This window comes from Protopterus annectens, chromosome 12.part0 (genome assembly GCF_019279795.1).
Source record: "Protopterus annectens isolate FY-2018-M chromosome 12.part0, PAN1.0, whole genome shotgun sequence".
Taxonomy (NCBI): Eukaryota; Metazoa; Chordata; order Ceratodontiformes; family Protopteridae; genus Protopterus; species Protopterus annectens.
In genome coordinates this window covers 483,276,026-483,297,819 of record NC_056746.1, presented here as the reverse complement: position 1 = coordinate 483,297,819, position 21,794 = coordinate 483,276,026, and the positions used below count along the sequence as shown (strand labels likewise).

Sequence of the window (21,794 nt, the reverse complement as noted above, 5' to 3'; positions counted from 1 at the left end):
GAAGTTTGCTGTAGAATAATTCCTGAAAGGACCAGGGTTTGCTGGGGTTCTGTATTTAAATTTTTTCAAAGGAGAACCTTATGGTCTGACCTGACCAGTGGGGACGTTACAGTAGTGAGAGGAGTGTAGAGTTTCCCAAGTTTACAAAGGGCCACATCAAGGATGTTTGTGCCCTAGCTGGCATATGGATTATCTGGTACAGGGTGTTTGTGTAAACAAAATCTATGAATCTCTGGGCCTGCACGTTTGAGGTTATAGATGAGTAGGGTAGTTAAAGTCACCCATGAATATGACATTAAGTTGAATGGAGAGCATCTCCAGTACACTTAAAAACTGAGGGGTTCCTGGGTCAAAGAGGGGAACCTACAGCTTACAAGGATATGGCATGGGACTTTGCTTATGTTAAGTTGAGCATGGAGGAGCTCAAGTGCATAAATACTATTCAATGAGTCTTAAGATGCTGATGAAAATCGAGACAGGTCTGCCTTTTATTCCTTCCTGTGCAGTAACTGGTATAAGTGTGTGGAAAGGAGTACAGTCCTGCTCTGCTGGGTGCTCTGCACAGCTCTAAACTATGTCTAGAACTGCAGAGACGTCTACATTCTCCTGAGTGGGGCAAGCTTGTAAGGACAGAGTTTCTTGTTTAGACTCTCGGCATTAAACAGTAAAACCTTCATATTTTCTTGGGATGGTTTTGCTACATTGGAAAGTTTATCAGGTTGGCAATGCATAAAAAAGGCACTATGGAGCTGGACAAGGTTTTAGCCAATATTTCTAAGCTCAAACAGGATAGGTGCAGACCATCACTGGCAAAGCAACTGTACCCTCCCATGCTGAAATACTGTACCTTTTTCAAATGGCACCAAAATCTAAGCCTGTTATGTCAATTTGTTTTTGCTCATATTGTAGCATCACCCTTGGAGAAGGAAGAATACTAATTAATGTTAGACTCATACCAGCCTGGGACACACAGTCAAGAGAACTCCATCATGTGTCTTCATATAGTTCAGGGTGGCAAGTCCCAGGTTATTTACAAGCACATGTACTAGGAATCATACTAGCACTTGTGATTCAATTACCAGAGTATGTGTGTGAAAAAGTACAGTTGTGTACACTTGCCATAAATGTAGATGTTAAGAGTGTATTCACTGCTGTAGTAATCACATTTGGGTAATCGCTGCCAGGGTAGCCCTCAGCCGGCCCAAATACCAGGGGCTTAGTATTTCTGCATCGGTTACTGTCGCTTCAGGACTGACGTCAGGTTGTCAGTAGTATAAATTAAGGCAGCAGACGCCATTACATCAGTTTTTCTTGCCCTGTCAGGAGCCCCCAAGTGGGAGCGAGAATATGGTGGAAGAACCCCCACCATTAGAAAGTAAATACCAACAAGTTCCTTGTAAGGAGTGAGAGAAAAAAAGAAGAGGGGGGTGGAGGGAGGGAAACCAGGACTGCAACAGTCAAAACACTAACATCTACATTTATGGTAAATATACACAACTGTACTATGTTCTTCGTGTTTCACTGTTGTAGTCATCACATTTGGGTTGATTCCCAAAGCTGAGGAAAAGGGTGGAGGCAGTCAAGGAGACTAGGGGCTGGCTAGGATGCCTTGCAATACTGCAGTGGCAAAGCCTGCCCTGGATTTGGAGAAGATACGCAGGTGGTAATGCTTGGTGAAACTGTGAACAGATGTCCAGGTGACAGCCACTAGGATGTCCCTGATGGGGACTCCTCTGAGGAAAGCTGCAGAGGTGGAGGCTGCTCTTGTAGAACAAGTCCTGACCCCCTTAGGGGGAGATGTTCTGTGTTGCTTGTAACAGAAATGGATGCAAGTGTGCTATCCACTTGGAAATGGTTTGTTTGGAGATGGCTTTGCCCTCTGCCCCTGCAGCAAAGCTGACCAGCTATTGATCAGACTTTCTGAATGATTTAGTCATGTCTAGATAGAATCTGAGCTGTCTGTGCACATCTACAAAGTGCAGGATCCTTTTCCCCTTGTTTTGTGGGTTCTGGAAAAAGGTGGGCAAATGAATGGATTGGTTGAGAGCCACACGACACCACTTTGGGCATGAAGGATGGGTTAATCCTGAGGGACACCCTGTCAGCATGGATGATGATTAAGGGCTCTACAGCCATGAGGGTTTGTAGCTCAAAGACTCTTCTGGCTGAAGTGATGGCCAGAAGAAAAGCCGTCTTTAAGGACAGAAAGTTTAACCTCTGCTGATGATGCTGTTTAAAATGTGGGCAGGGTGAGCTTTTCCAACACAAAGTTAAGATCCCAAGCTGGGGTAGGTGCTCTTCTGGGTGGCCTCAAGTTGCTAGCCCCTCTTAGGAATAGTTTGATCAGAGGGTGTGAGTAAAGGGGGGGGGGTGCTCAGTGTGGAAATGAGCAGAGATAGCAGAGGCATGAACTTCAATAGAGGAAAAGGAGAGACCATTGTGTAGCAGGTCAGCTAGTTAATCCAGGATGAGATGTAGGGAGGGCTGTGCCATATCGGCTCCCTTGGTCTGAATCCAGGTGCAGAATGCCTTTACCATTTTTCAGCATAAGCCTTTCTAGTGCTAGGGCATCTAGCCTCACGTAGAACATCTAGAACCTGTTTACTGAGGATGGCAGATTGATCAGAGGTCAGGGGAATAAGTCAGGCTGCCAAATTGAGGGTCTTTAATTGGGGATGCATGAATTCTCCTTCCCTCTGGGTCAGGAGGGTTGGGGTCTGAGGGAGATGCCATGGTGGCAATGGGGACAGGCTGCGCAGCAGTGGGTACCAGTACTGGCAAGGCCAGTTTGGAGCAATAAGAATTGTCCTTAGTTTTTCCTCCCTTATTTTGAGCAGTACCCTGGTGATGAGAGGTAGTGGGGGAAATGCATAGACCGAGAGATTGACCAAGGGGAAGGATAGGGCATCCACTTTCCAAGCCATGCAGTGATGCTCCCTGGTGCAGAACTTGCTGAGCTGATGGTTGGAGTGGGAGGCAAAGAGGTCTAACCTTTGGGGTGCCCCATTTCTGAGTCATTAGGGTGAAGGTTCTTTGGTCTAGCTGCCACTCATGTGGGTCCAGAAGATTTCTGCTTAAGTGGTCTGCCAGAAAGTTTACAGAGCCTGGCAGGAATTGTGCTAACAGGTGGAGTTGCATGGCAGAGGCTATGTGCCAAAGGGTCATGGCCAGCCTGCATAGAGGGTAAGGGTGAGTCCCACCCTGCTTGATATACCACATCACAGTGGTGTTGTCTGTTTTGATCAGGAGAGCCCCTGGGGAGAGAAGGGGCCTGAAAGCTGTCAATGCGTGCTGGACAGCTAACATCTCTTTTTGGTTTTATGTGCAGATGGATTTGCTGTGGGCTCCACTGGCCCTGTATGCATCTGCCGTCCAGGTGTGCACCCGGGCAGTCTGATGCATCTGTGGTGAGGGTCTGGGTGGGGGGTGAGAAAAGTAGTCCCTTGTTGTGGTAGCATGCTGCTGCCCACCAAATAAAATCTTTCCTTAGGCAAGGTATCATTGGTATAAGATTTTCCAGTTCTTGAGAGAGTGTTGACACCAAAGGCTTTTTAGGTACCATTGACGTTTCATTATATGCAGTCTGGCATATGGAATTAGTCAAATGCAAGATGTCATGAACCCCAGAGCTTGCAGGATTTTCCTTGCAGATAACTGGGGGTCTGGTGGCTAGTTGAGAGAAGTAAGCTGTCAAGTAAGTTTGCTTTTCTGGTGTAAGGAATGCCATCTGGGATGCTGTATCCAGGCTTGTTCCCAGGAATAAAATCCTTTGAGTGGGTACTAGTTTGGATTTCTTTTCATTGATAGTGTACCCTAGGGAGGGTAGGGACTTTAGAAAGGTCAGGTGCTTGAACAGCTTTTCCTGACTGTCTTCCTGAATTAGGCAGTCTAAGTATGGGTAAATTTGGATAGTCCTTTGTCTGCAAAAGGCAATGGCGCGAGCCAGACATTTTGTGAAAACTCTGGGAGCAGTAGATAAGCCAAAGGGAAGTGCAGAGAAGTGAAAGTGCAGAGAGCCTGCCCTGAAACGTAGATATTTCCTGCATGATTCCATGATAGGAATGTGGAGGTAGGCCTCTTTTAGGTCTTGGGTGGCTAGCCAGTCATCCTTGGACAGCATGAGTAGCAGTTGCTAGAGGGTGAGCATTTTGCATTTTGGGATCACCAGGAAGGAGTTTAGAATGGATAGATCGAGGATGGGGCACCAGGTGCCCTCTTTTCTGGGTACCAGAAAAAGTCCAGAGTAGAAACCTTGGCCTATCTGTTCTACAGGAGTGTGCTCTATTGCCCCATAAGAGAGCAGGGAAAGGACTTGCTTTTTTGCCTCTGCCCACTGGTTTGGAGGCAGATCTGGGAACACTTTTGGGGTTGGAAGAGTGTGGAAAGAAAATCTGCATCCCTGGGACACTATGCTGAGGACCCAGCGGTCGTTGGTAATGGTGGCCCAGGTGCTTGCATGAAAGGAGAGTTTTCCTCCTAGGGATAAGTGAAGGTGGGCAGAGGGAGGGGGTGGGGGAGTCATTGTGAGTTCTTACCATGAGGGGGTGGCTTAGAACTCCCTGTTTTTGAAGTGGAGAAATTCCACTGTTTTGATCTCTGCATTCCCTGTGGCTTCTGTCTGGTGGGGTCTGCTTCCATGGTGTCTGGGCTGAACTGACCTAGTGGGAACAGGAAAGGACCAGTGCTTGGAGGGGCAATGCCTGCTGAACCTGGGTGGCCAGACCTATTAGAAATCCTTAACTGTCTGCATAGATTTAAGATTTTTCTTCCATTTTTGTTAAGACCTCCTCTGCCTTAGTGCCAAATAAGTTCTCTTTGTGCAAGGTGCATCCACCAATTTAGATTTAACATGGTCTGGCAAGGGCTGTGCCTTAAGCATTGCATGCCTTCCAAGGACAGAACTGATGACTGCTGCCCTGCAAGAAGTTTCTAGGGTGTCAAAACCATAGTGCAAGGTATGTTTAGTTACTTGACTTACAGAATGCATTAACTCTTGTAACCCTTTAGATTCTGCACAAGCAGAAAAGGAAGACACTGTTTGAGGAGTTCCATGGTATGTTGCTGAAATTTTAGCATATGGAACTGGCAATTTAGTGCTCTGATAGCAAGAGTAGCAGAGGTGTATACTTTTTTACCCCATCTGTCTAGTCTGTCTAGTGCCTGGGAATACCTATCTGAGGGGGTGGGATTCTTAGCAGAGGTTGCTTTAATTCCTTTAGGCCCTTGAGAAATGACCTCAGAGTCAGCAGTAGGATTTTTAAAAAGAAATCTGTGCGAGTCAGGGACTCCAATACCTGTCAGGTTTTCTGGGTGTCAGGTGTCAAACTGGATTACAGGAAACCAAAAAACAGCAAACAGATTGAATAGCAAACAAAAGGAACACTCCAAACCATAAACAAGGTTCACTGTGGAGAACCAAATAAGGGAATGAGACCGAAGTTGAATTAATTCAATTATTGAATATTTTATTGAATTTGTTATAAAAGAGGGGTGTTTAATTGATTAAGCTTTTGGCTTCTGAGGAAGACATTCGAAAACATATCAGTGTAAAGCGTTAAGGATTGTTTTTTGGTGAACTACGAATAAAGTGTTTTACACAACCTTTGGATTAATTCAACTTCGGTCTCATTCCCTTATTTGGTTCTCTACAGCGAACCTTGTTTATGGATTACAGGAAAACATTGTCCACAACATCCAGGACTGGGGGAATGACCAGGGGTCTGTGCTGTGGAAGATCTAATAATTCAGAGTCCCTTTTTAGACTGAGGGTAGTCCTGACATTCCCATTGGAAATGCTCCCTTAAGGTATGAAGGGTTTCCCCAAAGGAAAAGTCCTCGGGGGGGGGGGGCTGAAGGAATGGAGTCCTCTGCATCAGAATCCTCATAAGCAGAGAGGGGTTGCATGTCTTCATATTCAAATGCATCAGAGTCATCAGACTCCTGTTCAGACAAAACTACTGGGGACAAATATCTTTTTCTTTTGGAAGGGGTAGCTTGGCTTCCCCTGATCAGCATGATAAGGTCTTCCGCCATTTTAGACATTTGAAACGGAGGCAAGAAAGCAGGTGCATGAGATTGGGCTGTCGGTTTCTTGGGTGTGGTTTGTACCCTAGGCCTTAGAAACTCGGTAGTTTTAGAAAGAACGGTAGACGTGAAAGAGGTCATTGATTTGTGTCGAGAATTGGTAGTGCGAAGCACTTCCTCGGAAGCTGGTGCCTGCTCAGGGCCTCTGGACCCATCCAAGGGAGAGAAACCGCAGGATCCTTAGTTGAAAAGGAGTTTTGCGGCATACTGGACTCCAAAAGGGTCTCACTAAGCCTGCGAATTCAAAGAAGTGGGCATCAGGGGCTGCGAAAGCACCTGAGGACCGGAGAACTGACTAGCTTAATGCAAGTGTCGGTAGGTCTGGACCTGTGCGGTTTGTGTCTGTATTTATCCTTACGTTTTTTTGGAAGATCTGCTGTCGGATGGCTTACTGAAGCCATATTGGAATTCCAGGACTGTAAGCAAAAATATCTAGCTACGATAAGGGCCCGACAACGTATAGTTCTGGCGTTGAACAAAGCACAAAAGGGACAGCGGGGGACGTCATGGTCTGGGCCTAAGCAAGTGACGTAGTAAGAATGAAAGTCTCGGTGTGGTAATTGCTTTCCACAGGCGATACAATTGTTAACTTTTTCTGACATCGGTTAGTGCAAGAAAAACGGATCCCCAACGGGGTACTTATCTTAAGAAGACTTCAGCTTCAATTCGGAAGACGAAACTCAGGTAGCGGCTGACTGGCACTCGTACGTACTGCTTCTGCTTCGGGCTCCGCGGCAAGAAAGACTAATGTAATGGCGTTGGCTGCCTTACCTTATACTACTGACAACCTGACATCAGTCCTGAAGTGACAGCAACTGACACAGAAATGCTAAGCCTCTGGTATTTGGGCTGGCCAAGGGCTACCCTGGCAAGGATAACCCAAATGTGAGGACTGCAACAGTGAAACACGAAAAACATCTGCCTATTCTCTACAGATCTATTTTTGCTTCTCTCACCATCATCCCTTACTCCTGGAAGGGGTCCCCAGCTGAATTCTGATTGATCCTGCAGTCTCCAGCAGCAGAATAACCTCACGGTCTTTATCCCCTAAGATGGCTAAGACTATCCTTTCTTACATACATTTTGAGTGATCAAGGGGAGTGGTTGAAACCTGCTAAAACTATACAAGATGGGCCCTCCTTTTCTAGGGAGAGGACAAACTCCTCCTTTCACTGATGACAGGCAAGAGCACAGGAGTGGACTACAAACGCTCTGAGGATAGTTACAGAAAGTAAGATTGTAACTGGAGAAAGCTAAGATGATGCAAGCATCACTGCTCATGTCATTCGACTCTTGCCCTCCACCCGCAAAGAGAAGCCTACCTTGCAATCAAGACGATTTGCCCATGTCTCCACCAAGATGTAGCATTAGTTGAAGGCAGATACCATCCCACATCCACCACCAAGACAGGCATGCTCATCCTCCCCCAGTCTGCATCTTCCATCACACCAAGTTACTCATTCCTGGGTCACCTGGGCCATAGCTGGGAAGCTATCCTCCTACATCACCAATGCAGGCTAATTTTGCTTTCTTTTCTTTGATCTGAGAATCAAGAAGAATAAGTGTCCTCTAAATCCCAAATATCTGTAAACCATCAAGACACTGGAAAATAATAGGCAGTAATGAAAAACAGCAGGCATGATTGATGCCACATTAATAGCGAACCTGAAATAAGTTCCCCGAAAGTGATGCTTCATTGAGGTGTGCTTGCTGACTGTAGTTGCAGTTTTTCCTAAAAAGACGCTCACCTACACATTTACATATTGGCATCCAATAAGGTGCAAGATACTCACTAGTTCAAGAAACTGGAAAGCAGTATAAATAAATATGGAGTCTCATTTATATGAGCCGTATGCATTATTTTGGAACTACTTGTTTAGCTAAAACTGCTGCTACTGATTTGATCATATGCAGTAAAACAGAAGTTGAGCTGTATAGTAAGACTTCGAACACATTCTGAATTCACCAATGTGTTCTAATTATGACTGGAGATATTTTTTTTGATAAGTCACAATGGCAGTATAACAGGTCCTCTAATTAGTTGTAAAGCAAAAGTTTCACCTTCAATTTAGGCATGATTGGAGCACAATATGATAAAATAAAAAGTCAGAGCATTTAAAGATATCTCTGCCATATTAGTCCTTTTCTGTTACTTCTGTTGTACAAGTACAAGACAGACATTTAATCAGCTCAGAAATAAGACATACTCTCATTCCCAAAAAAAAAAAGATTGCTGGGAAGTTTACCTCATCAATAGCAGATTCTTCTATAAGCCTGGGGGCATCTGAAGACAGCAGACCATGAGTAGCCATAAGATATATTTTGTATGCTCCTCTCTCCTTAAGAGTCTCTGCAGCAGCTACAAAACTATCAACATCATCAATAATGTCATCCTGTCAAAAACAAAACACAGCAAAGATCAGATTAGCACATTTTTTCCTTTTTATTAAGCAATCAGTATAAGCAAAGTAAAGATGTGCAGGCAACTTACCGTAACTGCATTTGTTTTGAATGTGGTCTAGTTATTACTGTAGGGAATTCTGCCACAGGCTGGGGGTCCTATTTCCAATGTGACAAATGAAACTGTCACCCTTCTTTCATGCCCCCATTAACTTAACTTGGATGCCTTTACGGACCAGGTACATACGTGGTGGTGTCTTTCTTCACCATCTTTAGTCCTTCCCTTGCATATCTTGCAACAGTGCTAACCTAAATGACAGCCCTTGAAACACCAGGGGTTCGTCCTGCACAAAAGGAGAGGGATATACAAATAGCAGTTATAAAAGGGGAATGGAAGTAGGTACCCATCCAGGCTAAAATTACACATACAGCCGAGAGGGGATGGAAAAAGGGAAATAGGACTGCAAGAGTGATCTCACACTTAATGTCTACAATTGTGTTATGTTGTCGACACAAATGTACTATGTTCTTTGTGTGGACTACTGTTACAGTCTATGTACTGAAAGTTTTCTAATGCTGCTTAGCTCCCCCATCAGGAATAAGTAGCTGGACTACTGCACAGAGAGAGATAACCTTGCCCTTCAAAGTTGGCAAAGGTGAACACTCCTGCCCTGGAGGCCACTCTGAAAGACCATGTGTCCACTTTTAAGATATCCTGTATACTAACTTAGCTCAGGAAGGCATCAATAACTGTATCCCTAGTGCAGTGGGTCTGGAATCTTTCAAGTATAATCTTTTGACTGGTCTTGTAACAAAATTCGATATAATGTGCTATTCATTTGGAGACATCTTTAACCATGGGTAGCCCCAGTTTGGCCCAAGCAAAAGGAGAATTGCTCTTAATGGCTTTGGTTCCAACCACATAATACCTCAACTGTCTGAACATCTAGTGAGTGCAAACATCTTAATTCCATACTGTAAAAACTGGGAAGAAAACAAGTACTTGTATAGTTTGGGTGAGGACTACCTCTGTATCCTCCATGGGCATAAAATAAGATTAGTGCTCATATATCTTCACCCATTATGATCTGAATCGCTGATGCCTTTTTTTTCTCCGAGTGACAACTACAATGAGGAATACTATTTTGAAGTCAATTTCAGGTTCACAGATGCTGCTTGTTTGAAGAGTAGTAAGTTAACCTTTTAAAGTGCAAAGTTCAAGCTGGGGGTCTGAGGTGCAAGATGCCTATTGCAATTTTATTTAGTTTTCTTTAGTGGAGTAGAACACTTATCCACCTAGGATTATGTCCAGTCTAAGTCCATGTGTTAAGCCACACTACATTTAAAAAAGAAACTAACTACAGATTTGTAAAAAAAAAAAAAAAAAAAAAAAAAAAAAAAAAAAAATTGACAAAATGCATTAACAGTGATTAGTTTACAGAATAATGGTTACAGAACCTTACACTAGAGTAAAATTGCAGTGTATTTCAAGTATGGGTGAAGAAAATCCTACGAAAGTAATGACAGTGGTATACAATTACAAAAACTAGGAATATGAAGGTAGGAGAGAGTATACAGAGACAGTGGGATATGTCGTATGAAGCTGAGAAACGGGAGGAAAGGAGGAATGAAGACAAGAAAGCATGACAGACTGGAGATGAACAAGATAAGTGGTAAGAGATGTAGGTTACCAGTAGTAGGTGACTGGAATAAGAAGCTCTAAGGACAGACAGATGAAGTATGTACCTTCAAAGAAGCACAAGATAAACCTGATTTACCAAGGTCTGAGACAGCACACAATCATATACCTCTATCTGAATTAGAGTTCTGGTCTCTGGCAAGGCACCTGAAGAATATCTTCCACTTCGCTAATTATGACCTTCTAGGGTCTGGTTTCCAAGCATTCCTCCATTACATGAGGAAAGTCTACTGTAAACGTGTACGGATGGAATGCAATCTAAATCATCCATGCTCAGTAAAAAGTGGTGAGAATTGGGTGGAGTACGAACTCTTCTCTTTTGCAGAGAGGTACACACACACAGACACACATTTGGTTCCACCCTTGCTAGACTTGGAAGCAAGAAAAATGAAAGTTATGTACTCAACAGATCCATGTTTTCAGATTTTTATCCAGTTCAACAATGGGTTGTCAAATCTGATTTTGGTATAGACTCTGAAACTTCTCAATTCCAGGGCTCTGACCCTTCTCCTACCCATAATTTCCTCCACTCCACTTGAGTACCTCAGATCAAGTTTGCCCCAATAAATAATCCATAGCAATTACATTTTAGACTAAACACAGCATACAGGCATGTAGGGCTGGTTCCATAGATAAGGTGTGCAGGAAAATCACAGCTACCAGAAGCCCAATTTGTGTCAATTTGAAAGATGTCAGGAAGGAGGGAGATTGAAGTGGATGAAAATCGGACACATGGATCTGCCATTATGGTCAGTACATAACTTTTGCATCCAATGTTGTCTATTTCTGTCCAGTTCAACCACAGGACATATTTCCAAGCAGTTTTACCTGGGTGGCATCAAAGAAGGATGTTCTTGACAAAGGTGGAACCAAAGGACAAAGTGTGATCTGGACTATACATTCAATTTGTAACGAGATATAAATCATGAACAAGTTGCTGCAGCGCAAATGTATTCAATGGGCTGTCTACTAGAAAAGGCTGTTGACATGGCCACTACCCTTGTGGAATGAGCATTAGGTTTAGCTAGAGAAAACCCTTTTTATTGTACACAAAAGAAATGCACTCTGATAACCATCTGTAAGCAGCAACCTTAAACACTTTACCTAGTTTAGACTTTGAGAAAGCAACAAATGACTGATCAGACTTTCTGAATTTCTTGGTTCTATGAATATATAACCCAAGTTTACAATAAATGTTCAGCATATGTAAAATGTACTCACCTCTGATTGAGAATATGGGGAAGAAGACTAGCAGACTTATTAACTGAGTTAGGTTAGTCTCAGATGCCACTTTAGTAAGGAAGAATGCTTTAGTGCTCAAGGAAACTTGTCTTTAAGGAATACCAGATAGGGAGGCTGGCAGCTCTGAAATCCATCTGACTGATGTAACAGCCACTAGAAAAAATTGTTTTCCAAGAGAAAAACTTCAAATCAATGGATGCTGCTGGTTCAAAAGGGGCCAGAGTTAATGCCTGCAGCATGAAACTAATATCCCAGAAAGGTAATGGATCTCCGACAGGTGGTCACAAGAGAAAAGTTCCTTTCAAAAAGGCTTTAGAGTGTCTTAAGGAAGCTATAGCATTATAATTCTTTCCTATGTAGAAACTTGAGATTGCAGCCATTTGCACTTTGGTGGTGGAATAATTAGAACTGCTATAGAAAAATTCAGACAAAAATTCTAATATGGAAGGAATAGGAGCAATGAAGGGAATCTAAACCTTTTGATACAACTGAAATGGTAGATCACAGTGGATTGTTTGAGAGGCAGATATGATCTGAACCACATTTGGGAGCCTGGCATCTCTGGCTAATGTTAGAACTGGCTGAACCAAGCAGTTAATTTAATGGATCTCTGGTTCAGAGGCAAAAATCTGGATGGGTGTGTTAAGTTTAGATACTGATGCAACATTCGTGGTGGATGCACTAGTAGAGGCCACAGGAAGGGAGACCACATTTGCTGGGGCCAGAAGAAAGCAACGAGGATTACTCTGGCCTTACAAATTCTTCTTTTCAGTATGAATTTGTTCATTATGGGCAATGAAGATAAAAAAAGAGGAGACTTGAGGGGCCAAGTGTGGACTAGTACCCCCCCCTTGGTGACTGTCCCTGCAGAGGGATTAGGGAAATGTAAAGTACAGTTTTGTACCTACCATAAATGTAGATGTTCGAAGATCCACATTGCTGCAGTCCTTACACTTGGGTAGTCCGCTGTCCTCGGTCGGCCCGAATATCAAAGTATTAGGCTGACGTCGGTCAAGGCGCTTAAGACTGACATCAGGACGTCAGGGTACAAATGCGCATGACCGACGTCATATCCTCAGTCTTTTCTTGCCCCAGATGTCAGAAGACCCTAAAAAGAAAGGTCAAAACCAAAAGATAGCAAAAAACAACCAACCACCCTTGCCCTAATCATATGTACAATATATACAATATCCACAATATTTACAACCCAAACCACACAACCGCCTCTAACTACAGAGGGGAAGGAGGGAGGGTAAATTGGACTGCAGCAATGTGGATCTTCGAACATCTACATTTATGGTAGGTACAAAACTGTACTATGTTCTTCATCTCACATTGCTGCAGTCCTTACACTTGGGTAGAATCCCAAAGCAGAGGTAAGGGAGGATGGCAAAACTATAAAGCAGTAGGAGCTGCCAAAATGCCCTGTAAAATTGCAGTGGCAAAACCAGCCCTAGATTTAGAGTAAAGTGGAAGGTGGTAATGCTTAGAGAAAGTATGCACTGAACTCCAAGTAGCTGCCTCCAAAATATCTTTAGTTGCCACCCCTTAAAAAGCTGTAGAAGTGGCAGTAGCCCTAGTGGAATGAGGCCTAATCCCAGCTGGAATCTCCTTACCATGATGGGAATAACAGAAAGCAATACAAAACCCAATCCACTTAGAAATAGTTTGTTTAGACACAGGCTTGCCCTGAGAACCCAAAGCAAATGAAACAAATAACTGCTGAGACTGCCTGAACCATTTAGTTCTGCTCAAATAATATCGCAACTGCCTGTGTATATCGAAAGTGTGGAAAATCTTATCCCCTTTACGTTGGGGTTTGCATAAAAAGTAGGCAAATGAATAGTTTGGTTTAAAGCCACACTAGAAACCACTTTAGGCATAAAGGAAGGATTAGTAAAAGATACCCTATCCTTATGGAAAATTAAGAAAGGCTCAACCGCCATAAGGGCCTGTAATTCAGAAACCCTTCTCGCAGAGGTAATGGCCAACACAAAAGCAGTCTTCCATGATAAATATTTCAACTCGGCAGTAGCTGCAGGCTCAAAAGGTTGTAGAGTGAGTTTCTCCAACACAAAATTGAGATCCCAAGCAGGAGTAGGAGCTCTACGTGGGGGTCTTATATTCTTAAGCCCCTCTAAGGAATTGCTTAAACAAAGGATGAGAAAACAATGGTGGGTCACAGTCATAGTGAGCAGAAATTGCTGCAGCATGAACCTTAATAGAAGAGAAGGACAAACCTTTGTCCAGTAACTCAGTAAGATATTGAAGAGCCACACTTAAATTAGGCTTAGAAACATCAAATTCCTTTGCTGTACTCCAAAATAAAAATCTCTTCCATTTATCTGTACACTTTCCTTGTACTAGGCCTTCTGGCCTCCAAAATAACATTCAAAACTTGCTGTGGAAGCTGAGACCCTCCAGGGTTTAAAACAGAATATGCCAGGCTGTTAGGTGAAGAGAGTGAAGTTTTACATTGAGTAAATGACTGTTCTCCTGAGACAGCAGATGTGGAATCAAGGCAAAGGCCATGGAGGCTCCCGCACCAGACTTCTCAGTAATGGGTACCAGTGCTGTCGAGGCCAATCTGGAGCTATTAAAATCATCTTTGGCTTGTCCTGTCTGACCTTCAGGAGTACCTTTGGGAGGAGAGGCAGAGGTGGAAAGGCATACACATGAAGATTGCTCCAATTGAATGAAAGAGCATCCACTTTCCAAGCTGTGGGATGAAACCTTTTGTGCAAAACTTTGGCAGCTGGTAGTTTAGTGGAGAAGCGAACAGATCTATGTCTGGAGTTCCCCATAACACTGTCAATTTCTGAAATACATGAGGATCCAATTTCCACTGTGGGGATCCATAATTTGTCTGCTCAACACATCTGCTAAGGAGTTCTGTGCTCCCGGCAGAAACCTTGCCTGAAGATTTAGCTGTAAACTGAGAGCAGTCTCCCACAAAATCATTGCTTGCCTGCATAGAGGATAAGAATGTGTTCCCCCTTGCTTGTTGATGTACCACATGACAGTTGTGTTGTCTGTTAGAACCAACACCTGCCCTGGAAGAAGTAAATCCTTGAAAGCTATTAATGCAAATTGGACTGCTAACATCTCCTTCAGGTTGATATGTAGATGTTGAAGTCTGGCAGGCCACGTGTCTTGTACCCACTTTCCATTTAGATGAGCTCCCAAGCTTTGTCTGAGGCATCTGTCGTTAGAATCTGACTCGCCTCTGGCCGGGTCACAGAGAGTCCCTTGTTTAGGTGACATTCCTGAGCCCACCACAAAAATTCCTTTTGAATGCAAGGTATTATCTGAATGACAGTGTCCATATCTTGGCAGTGCTGTGTCCATACATTTTTGAGATACCATTGTAACTTCCTCATATGCAGTTTGGCATTGGGAAGCACCAGAATACAAGATGCCATGAACCCCAAGGCTTGAAGGACTGTCCTTGCAGTCAGCCTGGACTGATGAGACAATTGATGGAAGTAAAGAGAAAGATTCTTTTGTTTGTCCGGGGTCAAAAAGGCCATCTGGGATGCTGTATTCAGTCTCACACCCAGAAAGCACATGTCCTGAGAGGGTACTAGACTGGACTTTATTTCGTTCACAGAATACCCCAGGCATCTTAGCACTGCTATCACATATTGTAAATGATGAAGAAGTTCGTCCTTTCTTGGGCCAGAATCAGGCAATCGTCCAAATAAGGATAGATCTGTATTCCCCTTAGCCTGAAGAAAGCTATCACTGGAGCCAGAACCTTCGTGAACACTCTGGGCGCAGTAGATAAGCCAAAGGGCAATGCAGAGAACTGATAATGAGAAGTCCCAGCCAAAACGCAGATACTTCCTGCAACTTAGCCTGATAGGAACATGAAGGTAAGCCTCCTTGAGATCCAGAGTCACCATCCAGTGATCTTTGCCCAGCAGAGGTAAAAGCTGTTGTAACGTCAACATTTTGAACTTGGGAATGTCCAGATAAGTGTTGAGGATAGATAAATCCAAAATTGGTCTCCACGTGTTCCCCTTCTTTGGTACTAGGAACAGGCGAGAATAAAATCCTAGGCCCACTTCTGGCAGAGGGACCGGTTGTATGGCCCCTATTTGGAGCAGCAGAGAAATTTGCTTGTGAGCCTCTAGTCTTTGCTGAGGAGGAACGTCCGGCATGCCTTTGAAAGGAGGCAAGGTATGGAAATAAAACCTGTAACCTTGGTGTATGATATCCAATACCCATCTGTCTTGAGTAATCAAACTCCAATTTTCCTTGAAGAGTGCCAACCTTCCTCCCAAAGGTGCTGCCAGGCAAGAAGGATCTGGCAGCTGAAAAGGTAGGTCATTGGGCCTGTTTACGAAAGGACTGGCCCCTGCCCTCACCTGAAGATTGTGCAGGTGAACTCCCTGTCCTAGGTCTGAAGGAGCTCTGAGCTCTGCCCCTACCACGCCTAGATCTACCCCTAGACTGTGAATCATAAGAAGGGTCGTCCACCCCTTAGCAGGCCAATTCCTACTAAACTGGAGGCTGAACTTGCAAAAATCTTTAACAGCCTGCATAGACTTAGCCTTGTCTTCCATTTTCTTCAAGACTGACTCCACAGGTGAACCAAACAACACATCAGACTGTAAAGGAGCATCCAAAATCCTTGTCTTAACATGGTCAGATAAATTCTGATCCCTCAGCCAGGCGTGCCTGCGAAGAACTGACCCAGTGGCAGCCACCCTAGACGAGGCCTGTACAGCATCAAAACCACATTGTAAAGAATGCTTACCCACCTGCTCAGAGACATGTACCAAATCTTGTAATTCTTTACACTCAATGCCTTCCGCCAGAGCATCTACCTTAGACTTCAATTGAGAAAGAAGATAGTTTTGATATTTCAACATGTGAAACTGGCAATTCAAAGCCCTCATAGCTACGGTGGAAGGAGTATAGACTTTCTTTCCCCATCTATCCAAAGCTCTGGCCTCTTTATCTGGAGGAACCGGATTTTTTACAACAGAGGCCTTGACACCCTTAGGTCCCTGACTAACAGTTTCTGGGTCCGCCCTAGGACTCTTATAAAGATATTTATGAGCCTCAGGCACCCTGTAATATCTATCCGGTTTAACAGGAGCAGGAGGCAAAGAATCAGGATTAAGTGAAGCCTCTGCAAACACATCTTCCACAACATCCAGAACAGGTGGTATAGCCAAAGGCCTATGCTGGGGTAAAAGCAAAAATTCCCTAAGCCTTTTCCTGGAATCAGAGAAGTCCTGACCTTCCCACTTAAAATGTTCCCTCATGGAATGAAGAGTCTCTGAAAAAGAAAAATCCTCTGGAGGAGAAGCAGGAGTCGAATCATCTGCATCAGAATCAGAATAAGGAGAATACTCCTGCAGGTCTTCAGCCGAAGACTCTGAAACATCTGAAGCCTGCTCAAAACTCCCCAACTCTGGTTCCACCCTAGGCCTCTTATCAGGAGGGGGCAAAGAACCTCTAATCAAAGTAATTAAATCTTCTGCCATTTTAAGCATGTGCTTCTTGGGCACAGATCCTGAAGAACTAGGAGTGACACCAACAGAAGCTAAACCTGGCCTGCCTCTGGGAGAAGCCTTGGAAACAGAAGGAGAGGGCCTAACCACCCTAGGAAGGGAGGGAGTACAGTAACCTGAGAAGCCCCTTCAGCCTGACCTGCCTCCTGAGAGGCCACATCCTGCAAAATCAAAGTCTCCCCCTGGGACTCCAGAGAAGCCTCCGGCGGAACCACCGGTTCCACTGGCCTCTAAAGAACCGGCGTCCGAACGGACTCTTCTTGCCTGGGTTTAGCTGCTTTGTCTTTGCGCTTCTTGAAGAAGCGGGCCGGAGCATCCGATGGCATATTATAATTGCACCGCTTCGAAGACCAACCTGGCACAATCTAACCTTCGCTTAATAGTGCGCTTATTGAACCTAGCACAAAAGCGACACCCAACAACGTCGTGCTCAGGCCCCAAACAAGGAATACACGGTATGATAATCCCTATGCGGTATCTGCTTCCCACAAGAAATACAGTTATTCACTTTTTCTGACATCCGGTAAACCACTGAGGCAAGAAAAAACTAAAATATTCCCCAACGGGGTACTTAGCCAACTTTGACTCGGTCTGAAACTCCGAATTCGAAAAATTTCAGAACGCCGAACGGCACTTGCAACGCTGCTTCTGCATCGGACCATGCGGCAAAAAAGACTGAGGATATGACGCCGGTCATGCGCATTTGTACCCTGACGTCCTGATGTCAGTCTTAAGCGCCTTGACCGACGTCAGCCTAATACTTTGATATTCGGGCCGACCGAGGACAGCGGACTACCCAAGTGTAAGGACTGCAGCAATGTGAGATGAAGAACATCTGCAGTTGTTGTTTAGGTAAGATGCAAAGAAATCTCAGCAAAGTTTGACCCAGTGACAGAAAATCAAGACCGTCGCTATTGGATTGAGGGACCACTGCTGAGGCATTAAGATAGTCCTACTCAGTTTGACTGCTAGTACATCGAAAGTTTCCAGTATGTGTGTTGCTATCAGAAAATAAGAAATCACCCACTGCCAACCTCTCATGGCCTTTCTACACAGAACGGGAGTGCATTTCTCTCAGTCTGTTAATGTAAAAGACTACCAACATGCTGTCTGACTGTACAAAAATCACACCCTGGGGAGGACATCCTAGAATGCCTGCAATGCTAGGAGGACTACCCTCCTTTCCAAGATATTGATATGAATACTGACCGCTGTGTGATGAAGTACCTTGGTCCATCCTCCCTTCTAAATGCCCCTCCAAACTAGAAGGGATGTATCTGAAGTTACTATAGCCACAGGTGGATCTAACTGGAATGGACATCCTTGTGTCACTGAAGATCTTATCCACCAGATGATGTGCTTTTGTGCAGATTAAATAAGGCAAATTTCTGTATGCAGAAAGTTTTAAGACCACTGCACCATTAAATTCCACTGGAGTACTCTTCTAAAATTTGCCTATGGAACCTATAGGATTGTACAAGCCATTAAACCTAAAAGATGAAAAATTAGCCTTGCTGGGGAATAAGGGTGACTGAGTAGGTATGTGGATGTGAAGCTCAGGGAGAGTATAAAAAACGCACACCAGAGCCAGGATCCACACTATCCAAAAGTATTTACTGAAGCTCCTAGTACCTCGGCTGTATTGCCTTCCACGGAACAATCACATCATATGGATAGCATTCTTTTATAATCACTTCAATTACACAATAACTGACATTAATTAACACAATAAATTGACGAACAGCTTGAGATACAATTTTTTTTAAATAAACACCATTCTTTTCACCATAAAACACAATTATATATTTTCAAACATTTCAACAATTTTGAAATTGAACGGCAAGAAGAACCACCATTAACATTAAAAGTTCACTGTCGAAAAAATGTGTATACTACTGAATTTATCTATTAAATACATTAACAGTTCTGTGCATTTCACTTAATTCCCAATCTACAAAATGCAGAGGAGGAGAAAAACAAAAAAAAAGACACCATTTTCATATCTATACATTCAAATCCAGCACTAAATTCAAACCATTGGGCCTTAAAGTTTTATAATTAATAATATATTTGGCCTCCATCCTTAACATTTTCTATCTCGTGTCGAGTATGGTTTGGCCAAGAAAACTATTGGACATCATCTTATGTGCAGATTGAAAATGCTGAGCAACAGGGCTGTCTAATCTACCATTTCTAATGTCTCTCAGATGTTCCATAATTCTTTTCTTCACTAGTGTCTGTCTGCCCAATATACCATTTAATTAATGGGTTCACAACCACATTCTATGATGTACATTACTCGGGTCTATATTACCTGATCGAAGATTTCTAACTTCGAATACCATATGGCCAAAGTTAGAAAACTTTGAATACGGGGGAAAAAATAAAAATAAAAAAAGATCACCCAAGATGTTAAAGCAGCCCCCCCCCCCCCCCCGGCTATTTAAATATACCAACTCCGAGATCACACCACAGTGCAGTAAAGGAAAGTCTTCCCTTAGTTTGGGGTTTAGTGTTTTCTTTTCTTTTACGAATTCAAAGTTAGAATTCAAAGTTTTCTAACTTCAACCATATGGTGTCAGCCATATGGCATTCAAAGTTATAAATCTTCGATTAGATAACATAGACCCCCATTACTCCACAGGTGTTGCAGTTAAAAAATCCAAGGCCAGGCATATTTTTATCAACCAGAGGACAAGCTGTGGATAGCAATTGAAAAAATAGTTGAAGGATTTATCTGGGAAGGGAAGATAGCAAGGGTCAAGTGGGACAAGCTGATTCTTCCAATAGAACAAGGCGGACCTAGGATTACCCAACTTGAGGGGGTATTTTAGAGCAACACAGTTAAGGCTCTTGTACATAGCACAAGCAGAAAACTATAATTCAAAGTGAAAGGAATGATGATGATACAGGGGGAAGATCAAGAAATAAGGAAAGATTGGGATTTTGGATGCAGCCTCTTAAGGAGAGCAACAAAAATCATACAGAGTATTATATTCATAAATTAGCAGGGAGTAGTTTAAGAACTAAACCAGCATGAGAATGGAGAAGAGATTCCGCTGACAGGCAAGACTGTGGTTAGTAGGTTAGATAATAGGCAAAATGGGGCTGGAATTTATTGGAAAAAACTGGCAAAGGAACCAAGGTATTGAGAGCAAATAACTTGAAAGGGAAAGGTAATAGAATGGGAAGAGGCCAAGAATTTATTTGGACTGTAGGTTAGAGCTTTCCCTCCCTATCAAGGACTGATAGAGTATAGGCAAAGAGAAAGAAATAAGGGGTCCTAAAATGAAAGACCAGCACCGGTAGAGTTTTTAATAGAATCTAGAACAGAAGCTGCCATTAAAAAAGGGAATAATTAGTGGACCATATAAAATATTACATGATAATTATAAGCAGCAATTAGAGGAGCTTAGAAAGGATTGGGAAGAGAAAGTGGATAAGCAATTCACAAAGACAATGGGGAATGAATGTACATCTCCACAGAGAGACAACGGGGGGATAAATGTGTATCGCCCAAATATGCAACAAAGTCTAGAAGATTTAGGATCTTTGCCTGGAAGTGCTTACATAGGTATTTTTATACACCAAGTAGATTCCAAAGTATTTTTCCTCAGGTGGATAGCAAATGTTGGAGGTGTCATGGGCAAGAAAGAGGTGGCCAGGAAAGTACAGTTGTGTACACTTATCATAAATGTAGATGTTCGTGTGTATTCACTTTTGCAGTCATCACATTCGGGTCATCCCTGTCAGGGTAGCCCTCAGTCGGCCCAAATACCAGAGGCTTAGTATTTCTGTGTCGGTTGCTGTCACTTCAGGACTGATGTCAGGTCGTCAGTAGTATAAAGTAAGGCAGCCGACGCCATTACATCAGTCTTTCTTGCCCTGTCAGGAGCCCCCAAGTGGGAGCCAGGATATGGTGGAAGAACCCCACCAGTAGAAAGTAAATACCAAAAAATTTCTTGTAATGAGAGAGAGAGAGAGAGAGAGAGAGACAGAAAAGGAGGATGGAGGGAGGGAAACAAGGACTGCAACAGTGAATACACCCGAACATCTACATTTATGGTAAGTGCGCATAACTGTACTATGTTAGTGTTTCACTGTTGCAGTCATCACATATGGGTTGATTCACAAAGCTAAGGAAAAGGGTGGAGGCAGTCAAGAAGACTGGGGGCTGGCTAGGATGCCCTGCAAGACTGCAGTGGCAAAGCCTGCCCTGGAATTGGAGAAGATAGGCAGGTGGTAATGCTTGGTGAAGGTATGAACAGATGTCCATGTTGCAAACTCCAGGATGTCCCTGGTAGGGACTCATCTGAGGAAAGCTGTAGAGGTGGAAGTTGCTCTGGCAGAATGACTCCTGATCCCCTTAGGGTGAGGTTTCCAATGTTGCTTGTAGCAGAAATGGATGCAGTGTGCTATCCATTTGGAAATTGTTTATTTAGATATGGCTTTGCCCTCTGCTCCTGCAGCAAAGCTGACTAACAACTGATCTTTTTTTTTGAATGATTTAGTCCGGTCTAGATAGAATCTGAGCTCTGTGCACATCTAGAGAGTGCAGTATTCTTTCCCCCTTGTTTTGTGGGTTAGGGAAAAAGGTGGGCAACTGAATGGATTGGCTGAGAGCCACAATGGACACCACTTTTGGCATGAAGAATGGGATAGTCCTGAGGAAGACCCTTTCAGCATGGAAAGTGATGAAGGGCTCTACAGCCATTAATGCTTGTATTTCGGATACTCTTCTTGCTGAAGTGATGGCCAGAAGCAAGGTTGTCTACCATGAGAGAAACTAACTCTGCTGAAGCTGCTGGTTCAAAGGGGGGCAGGGTTGAGTTTTTCCAACACAA

The 21,794-nt window shown here is 43.5% G+C and overlaps 1 protein-coding gene across 1 annotated transcript in view; it reads right to left on the bottom strand.

The window, feature by feature from the left end:
• The window catches only part of PRPSAP2 (phosphoribosyl pyrophosphate synthetase associated protein 2), a 1,165,642-nt gene that overhangs the window by 77,269 nt on the left and 1,066,579 nt on the right, over window positions 1-21,794 (bottom strand). The window contains exon 11 of the mRNA XM_044089586.1: window positions 8,331-8,477. Coding sequence (XP_043945521.1) covers window positions 8,331-8,477 — 147 coding nt within the window. The remainder of the gene's footprint in view (window positions 1-8,330; window positions 8,478-21,794) is intronic.